This window comes from Camelina sativa, chromosome 17 (assembly GCF_000633955.1).
Source record: "Camelina sativa cultivar DH55 chromosome 17, Cs, whole genome shotgun sequence".
NCBI classification, from domain to species: Eukaryota; Viridiplantae; Streptophyta; class Magnoliopsida; order Brassicales; family Brassicaceae; genus Camelina; species Camelina sativa.
Genome location: NC_025701.1, coordinates 21,730,299 through 21,739,214, shown reverse-complemented (window position 1 = coordinate 21,739,214; position 8,916 = coordinate 21,730,299). Strand labels below are relative to the sequence as shown.

The following is an 8,916-nucleotide window of genomic DNA, read 5'->3' as shown; positions in this document are numbered from 1 at the left end:
TTATTGTTGATGATTATGGTTATTGGTTTTATTTGAAGTATTATTGGATATTATGTTGGTGTTGTTATTTCCGCTGATGTTTGTGATTGTGGTTAGGTGGCTAGTGGGTATGGGACCACTAGTTGTAGTTCTATTTATTATATTATATTTATTATTGTTATTTATTAAAAAAAAAAAAAAGGTCGGTCGTTTCACAGGTTTTAATGCTTACTAATAGTGAAGAGAAATCAGATAGCATAATGAATTTGGTGGCTACTCCTTCATCAAAACGAAAGGAAGACTGCAGTGACGAAAGAAATCAGTCATCGACAAACCAAAAAAAAACTAAGGGAAGTAGCGACCAAGAGATTATAGATGATACCCCAAAGGTTGCTGATGGTACCAATCTCATGCAAAAAATACATGCTGTGGCTGACAATGAAGCACGTGATTCTGAAGAACTAAAGAAAATCATGATGAAGAAAGTTAAGATTGAAAAGATTGCTGAGTTAAAGGAGTAGGATTTCATGGGAGCTGTGGTGGATCAAAAGGAGTAGCGATAAAGAAACATGCTTTTTTAGTCTATTTTATTTGAATAATTTGGGTGTGTGTGTGGAGCAATTATATTATTATAATTACTCTATAGATTCCACCTAAAAAGTGTTTTTTTAAGGTCTTATTTTCAGTTTAACTATTTTTGAGTACTTGAATTTTCTTAAAGGGGATGCTTTATGATGGCTTTTCAATTTAATTTATAAATCTAATCTCTATTTTCTTTCACGTGAAATTCAGCTAAATTATAAAATAACAGGGTAGATAATATACCTCATAAAAACAGTACCATCACTTAGCAAATATACTTGACGATCAAACACCTTACTATCCTCATCGCACCCATTCTGCAATCCTACAATAGTTAAATAATCCAAAGTTAAGATTGAATAATAATCACACATATATGTTAGAACAATACAGAAGTTATTTGAAAATAGATTATATATGACCCTCAACTTGGAAAATTTGGAAAAAAAAAGGAATTATAAGCATCTAAAAACGAGTTAACAAATGCTTATTGCGAAAATGGTGGAAAGAGGTTTCCTTTATAAGATCTTTAAAATATCCTCCGAATATGGCTACCAGTAAATTAACCATACTATCCCAAAAATATCGTCAAGGTGGTATTACTAGGGAAAAGGGCTATTTCATACCCGTACACACTCCGAAAGTGCGAATTGCTACCTGTACAAATAAGGAGGGCCAATTTATACATGTACCCTAAGACATTTTAAATTTCATACCTATACTCACAAAATTGAGCCAATTTCACAGTCCACGTTAACGGAATTAAGTCAACCGTTAGAGATGCTGACTCAGAGTCCACATGTGTATTGACTGCCATCGAAAATGCAAAAATGACGTCGTTTTGTTTTCTTTGAAAAAAACTTGTGGAATAACCACACACTAGAGGTTCAAACCCACGACCTCTTCCGTATTTAGCATAGGACTTAACCAGTTTATCCCACAACAATTCTCGATAGAAACCAACAAACTTATTAATATAAACCTAAGGTAGCATCCATCGAAATCCAAAAAAATTGTGGAAATCCTCACTGCCGCGGGTCGAACCCAAGTACTCAGATACAAACAGCATAGGACTTAACCAACTGATCCCACAACAATCCTTGGTAATAACACACAACTTTATCTTTATAAACCTATAAGGTATCTAAGTCCCAATTAAATGAATTTGAATTGGGGGAAAAATAAAAATCCTAGGATTCTTCTTCTTCTCTCAAATATAAATGATAAATTTATAAATTTATATTTAAATTATAAATTTATAATTTATAAATGAGAATTAAATATAAATTTATAAATTAAATATAATTGAGAATATATTTGTAAATTTAAATTTATAAATTAAATTTATAAATTAGATTAAATGAAATTATAAATTATAAATTTATATTTAATTCTCAGTTATAAATTATAAATTTAATATAAATTAAATATAACTGAGAATATAAAGATAAATTTGTATAACTGTTAAATTTATAAATTTATAATTTTAACTGAGAATTAAATATAAATTTATAAATTAAATATAACTGAGAATATATTTATATTTAAATTAAATTAATTTATATTTAAAAATTAAATGAAATATTTATAAACCTTAAACCTTAAACCTTAAACTTTAAACATTTCATTTAACTGATAATTTATAAATTTATAAATATATTCTCAGTTATACTTAATTTATAAATATCTATTTAATTCTCAGTTATAAATTATAAATTTATAATTTAAATATAAATTTATAAATGTATCAGTTATATTTGATAGAAGAAGAACCCTAGGATTTTTATTTTTTCCCTAATTCAAATTCATTTAATTGGGACTTAGATACCTTATAGGTTTATAAAGACAAAGTTGTGTGCTATTACCGAGGATTGTTGTGGGATCAGTTGGTTAAGTGCTATGCTGTCTTTATCTGAGTACTTGGGTTCGACCCGCGGCAGTGGGGATTTCCACAATTTTTTTCGATTTCGATGGATGCTACCTTAGGTTTATATTAATAAGTTTGTATGTTTCTTTTGAGAATTGTTGTGGGATAAACTGGTTAAGTCCTATGCTAAATATGGAAGAGGTTGTGGGTTCGAACCTCTAGTGTGTGTTTAATCCATAATTTTTTTTCGAAGAAAACAAAACGACGTCGTTTTTGCATTTTACGTGGACTCTGAGTTAGCATCTCTAACGGTTGACTTAATTCCGTTAACGTGGACTGTGAAATTAGCTCAATTTTGTGAGTATAGGTATGAAATTTGAAATGTCTTAGGGTACATGTATAAATTGGCACTCCTTATTTGTACAGGTAGCAATTCGCACTTTCGGAGTGTGTACGGGCATGAAATTGAACCTCTAGTGTGTGTTTATTCCATAATTTTTTTTCGAAGAAAACAAAACGACGTCGTTTTTGCATTTTACGTGGACTCTGAGTTAGCATCTCTAACGGTTGACTTAATTCCGTTAACGTGGACTGTGAAATTAGCTCAATTTTGTGAGTATAGGTATGAAATTTGAAATGTCTTAGGGTACATGTATAAATTGGCACTCCTTATTTGTACAGGTAGCAATTCGCACTTTCGGAGTGTGTACGGGTATGAAATGGCCCTTTTATGTTTCACATTCGTTTCCACACACAACCCTGCAACCATTACTACCTGTGATTGTATACAAACTTCCACCAGGTACATATTTTAAAGCTGAATACACCATTATATGCATATCTTGCTATCATCTGCCTAACAAGTTATGTCTTTTTCACTATACATTTAAAACCATTGTCCATTGTTCTTCTATTGTCTAACAGGAATCATCATCATGAAAAGGAGAAAAGAACCAAAGGATAGACAAGTCGAGAAAGTACCTAAGACTTCTAAAAGGATAAGGTCTACAGAGAAGTCTAATACCCATAATCTACTCACAGAAGAACAAGAATATACAATGAAAACTCCTGTGTCGGTTAATTCTGTGTTTAGGAGGGTTTTGTCCGATATTACAAACACCCCACAGTTACAATCGGGACAATCATCAAACAACAACGTATCCACTATATGCAATGAAGGAACAACACCGCAAAGCAAATATGAATTACAATTTGCTCATAATGCAAGAAGCCAAAGTATTAGAAGACAAACTTCTCCAAGTCCATTCGAAAAGACATGGACAAATCAAGCGTCTCAAGAAAGTAAGTACTAGATAGGATTCTCTTAAACTAAATTAACTATTTCAGTATATAATCAAATAATTGCTGCTCATTACGTTTTAAACATACTGAGAATGATCAAGACTTACATGATTTCCGTACAGGTGGACTGACTACTCCTTTTACACCAAATAGACCTGCAAATCAAACAGATTATGACATAACAGCAGGTTAGATCAGTTGTTATTGAATTATATATAATTTTGTAAGTACTGAATACTAAAATTTCCAATTTATCCACATCATAGGTAATCAGACAGATTTCAATAGTGTAAACAGAAAGGAGAATTATAGCCATAATGACGGAAATCTAACAAGACCTCATGGTCAACATGGTGGTGTTATATTAGATTCAGATGAGGATTCTGAATTTCAAGACTATTATGATCAATCGGAAGGTAAAACAGCTTTCAAAATACCTGTGAAAATATTAACTAACTACTTTTATTTGGTTATTTTAACCCAGAACACTGTAATCAATGTGGTCAATGTTTTCAAAATTTTCTCAGAGGATCTAGAAGATGATTACCATCAGGAATTTTACTGTAGTAGCCATGAAGATACAAGTAGTGAAACTTTTTCAGAGGAAATGGATGAAGCAAGAAGAATTGAAGACTCTACAGACGAACAAATATATCAGGCCAAAGAACATTATGATATTCTTACAATGCTAGAGAAAGTATAGCAAAGGTCTTTGGTTCCAAAACTGCAATTCCTCCAAAGGCTAACAAATCAAACGAAATAGGTAAGATAAACTACGTCTTTTAATAAGTTGGTAAAACCATAGTCTAGATTCAGTTTCAAACTAATAATTCAGTTTCCTGTTAATACTCAGATTATGTTGATGACGGTGATCCAGACTATACTTGTGAACACTGTGGTGCAATCTTCTGGTATGGAGAACGTCTAAACAAAAGGAGGAATGCTAAAAATCCTAAATTTGCAGCATGTTGTATGCAAGGCCAAATTACATTACCATCGCTCAAAGAGTCTCCTGAATTGCTATGGCAACTTCTTACTGGAGATGATGAACTAGCAAGAAATTTTAAAGATAACATAAGAGCTTACAATATGATTTTCTCATTTACATCTATTGGTGGCAGAGTTGATCATTGTGTTCCTAAAGGACGTGGCCCTCAAATGTTTGCATTGCAAGGAGAAAACTACCATCTAATGGGTGCTTTAAAGCCAAAACCTGGCGAATTAGCAAAGTTTCTACAGCTCTACATTATCGACACCGCAAATGAAGTGGAGAACAGAATGAACATAATGAGGTATATTTTAATTTTAAGAAAGTGCACTGTCTATTAGTTAAGGATCATTGTATTAAGGTTTTCATAATCTCATAAAATATATATTTGCTGATATTCAACAGTAATGGGAAAGATCCTGATAATGGGCAAGGAAAGAAAAAATTCAGAAAGGAAATAATTGAAAGCATCATCAAGCTACTGAATCAGATCAACCCACATGTTGATGCATTTAGGTCTGCCCGAGACAGATTTAATACTAATGATGAAGAAAGGTTTCACATGAGGATTATTGCTAAACGCACAACTGGTGGAAGGTTATACAATATGCCAACAGCATCAGAAGTCGCAGCTTTAATACCAGGAGATTTTCATGAAGATATGGATAAACGTGATATCGTTTTACAGGAACATTCCGGGAAGCTAAAAAGGATTCATGAACTGCATGTAGCCTATCTAGCATTGCAATATCCTCTATTGTTTCCATATGGAGAGGATGGTTATAGGCTTGGTATAAAGAAACTTAAAACATCAGGTCGTGGAGAAAAGGAGCAGGAAGATGTCAGTATGAGACAATTTTTTGCTTACAGACTTCATGAAAGAGAAAATGAAAAACATGTTTTGGTAAGGTCTAAGCGCTTGCTGCAACAGTTCGTGGTTGATGCTTTCACAATGATCGAGTCAAATAGGTTGCATTTTATTAGGAAGAATCAAATAAAGTTCAGGACTACAAATCTTGAATCAGTTCAGAAGGCAGCTTCATCTGGTAATAATGATCTACAGAACCAAGGCAAAAGAGTGACGCTCCAAGCATCTTTTACAGGTGGACCAAGGTATATGACTAAAAATTATTTGGATGCAATGGCTATATGCAAACATTTCGGATTTCCCAATTTGTTCATAACCTTTACATGCAATCCAAAGTGGCCTGAGATAGTTCGATTCTGTAAAAAATGCAATTTGAAGCCTGATGACAGACCAGACATCATATGCCGTGTTTTCAAGATGAAACTTGACAGGCTAATGGACGATCTAACAGTCAAGCATATTCTTGGAAAAATGGTTTCAGGTAATTTAAACTATGCAATTTTAAAAAATTCATCACTTAAATATGTTTGTTTATCTCTAAATGTCACTTATTTACTTTTCTTTTACTGCAACCATGTACACAATCGAATTCCAGAAAAGAGGACTTCCTCATGCTCACATATTATTGTTTATGCATTCAAGTTGTAAGTTTACAACATCTGAAGATATTGATAAGATCATATCTGTCGAGATTCCAGATAAAGTGAAGAAACCAGAGCTGTATCAAGTTGTTAAAGACTGTATGATTCATGGACCATGTGGAGCGGCTAATCCAAATTCACCATGTATTGTCGATGGTATATGTACGAAGTTTTTCCCAAAAAGCTTTAACAACACTACTAAGGTGGATAAAGAAGGATTTCCAGTTTATAAAAGGAGGAAAAACGGAGGTTACATTGAGAAAATTGGTTTTAAATGCGATAACCGTTATGTCATTCCATACAATGAGAAGCTATCTCTTCATTACCGTGCTCACATTAATGTGGAATGGTGCAACCAATCAGGTTCAATTAAATATCTCTTCAAATATATCCACAAAGGACATGATCGTGTTACAGTTACTGTCGAACCACATAAAAAGGATGGAGATGTTGAAATGAATGTAAATGGTGGAGCGACTACAAAGGAAAAGGAAATCGATGAAGTTCAAGATTATTTTGATTGCAGGTATATTCACACACTTTTCAAATTCCATTTTTTATGCTTTATTGTACAATTCTATTAACTGTGATTTAATGATGTCTACAGATACGTTTTAGCATGTGAAGCTATGTGGAGAATTTTTAAATTTCCAATACATCATAAGACAACACCTGTTGTCAAACTTACTTTTCACGAAGAGGGTCTGCAGCTGGTTGTAATCAAAGAAGGAGAAACAATTGAAGCTGTGATGGAGAGATTAGGTAATCAGATGACTCCGTTTTTAGCATGGTTTGAGCTGAATAAGAAGAACCTAAAGTCATTCAATCGTTCTAATGGGAAGAAAAGGATTAAGAAGGTTGCTGATCCCAAAAAACTCCTATATGAAGAGATTCCAAATCACTTTACATGGAATAATAAAGAGAAAAAATTTGCTCTGAGAGAAAGAGGGTTTGCTATTAGTAGAATAAATTTTGTTCCACGTGCTATAGAGGACTCTTATTTTTTGAGAATCCTCTTAAATATCCGGCGAGGTCCTCAACAACATAAGGATCTTAAGACAGTTGATGGTGTGGTTTATAACTCTTACAGAGATGCAGTTTTTGCACTTGGATTACTAGATGATGACAAAGAATACATCAACGGTATTAAAGAAGCAAACTTTTGGTGCTCAGCAAAATATGTTCGAAGGCTTTTCGTCATCATGCTACTGTCAGCAAGTTTGAGTAAACCAGAGATTGTATGGGAAGAAAGTTGGAAAATTCTATCTGAGGATATTGAGCGAAAAAAAAGACATGAGTGGAATCAACCAGGTTAGAAATATCCCTTCTTTGGATTTATACTTTTTACTGCAAGTAGTTTTTTTTATTTATAAGTATTCCAAAGATACTATACTCAAATGATTCAATAAACTGTGCAGATCTTATTTTAAGTGACGAGGACAAAAAAAAATTTGCTTTACAGGAAATAGAAAAGTTGCTAATCAGAAATGCAGCATCCCTTACGAAATGGAAACAGATGCCTCAGGTTGATATGGAAGAAGTAGAAAAGTCCAACCAATTTCTTCTAGATGAACTGAAGCACAACAATCCAGACTTGAAAGCTAAGCATGATGAATGGTTATCTATGGCTACTTCAGAGCAAAAACAGATATATACTGAGATTGTAGATGCTGTTTATAAAGATAGAGTAGGAGCTTTCTTTGTATACGGTTTTGGGGGAACTGGCAAAACGTTTCTATGGAAACTGTTATCGGCTGCTATAAGATATAGAGGAGATATTGCATTAAATGTCGCTTCAAGTGGTATTGCTGCATTGCTTCTCGATGGTGGACGAACTGCACACTCTAGGTTTGGGATCCCAATAAATCCGCATGAGTCATCCGTATGTAATATTGCAAGAGGCACAGATCTTGGTGAGTTAATTGAAAAAGCAAAACTAATTATTTGGGATGAGGCACCAATGATGAGTAAGTATTGGTTTGAGTCTTTGGATCGAAGTCTGAGAGATATCATGAATAAAGAAGACAAGCCGTTTGGAGGAAAAGTCATTGTATTTGGAGGTGATTTCAGACAAGTTTTGTCGGTGATTAATGGTGCTGGTAGGGAATAAATAGTTTTTGCTGCGTTAAACTCTTCGTATATATGGGAGCATGTGAAGGTTCTAAAGCTAACAAAGAACATGAGACTTTTGGCCAACATTCCGGAATCAGAAAAAAAGGATATTGAAGAATTTTCTAGGTGGATTCTAGATGTGAGTGATGGCAAAATTTCACAGCGTAACGATGGAGTAGCAGAAATTGATATCCCACAAGAGTTTTTAATTACTCAAGGAAATGATCCCATCGAGACAATTATAGAGTCAGTTTATGGTAGTTCTTTCATGAATGAAGAGGATCCTACATTCTTTCAAGGAAGAGCTATTTTATGTCCAACAAATGAGGATGTCAACTCAGTTAATGAACGAATGCTCTGTATGTTGAATGGTAAGTTTCCCTACAGTTACTTCTATAGTAAATTCTATAGCACGGATTGAAACATTGAAGTATAAGTTTGAGATTTTTTTGTTTATTTCTATGTAGGTGATGAAAGAATATATTTAAGCTCGGATAGTATAGATCCTTCCGACAAGAGTTCTACAAACAACCCAGTTTACTCTCCAGATTTTTTAAATAGTATAAAAGTGTCGGGT

The 8,916-nt window shown here is 33.4% G+C and overlaps 1 protein-coding gene across 1 annotated transcript; it reads left to right on the top strand.

Moving 5' to 3' along the window:
- LOC104759705 lies at positions 3,487–8,337 on the top strand. The gene is made up of 8 exons (XM_010482603.1): positions 3,487–3,730; positions 3,853–3,918; positions 3,997–4,146; positions 4,584–5,022; positions 5,124–6,067; positions 6,252–6,753; positions 6,835–7,538; positions 7,646–8,337. The coding sequence occupies exons 1-8, from the start codon at positions 3,487–3,489 to the stop codon at positions 8,335–8,337; spliced, it is 3,741 nt and encodes a 1,246-aa protein (XP_010480905.1).

Coding starts and splice junctions, on each gene's coding strand:
- LOC104759705 (XM_010482603.1), top strand. CDS start 3,487: ATGAAAACTCCTGTGTCGGTTAATTCTGTGTTTAGGAGGGTTTTGTCC. Junction 4,147..4,583: donor CTATTATGATCAATCGGAAG/GTAAAACAGCTT, acceptor GTTAATACTCAG/ATTATGTTGATGACGGTGAT. Junction 5,023..5,123: donor AACAGAATGAACATAATGAG/GTATATTTTAAT, acceptor GATATTCAACAG/TAATGGGAAAGATCCTGATA.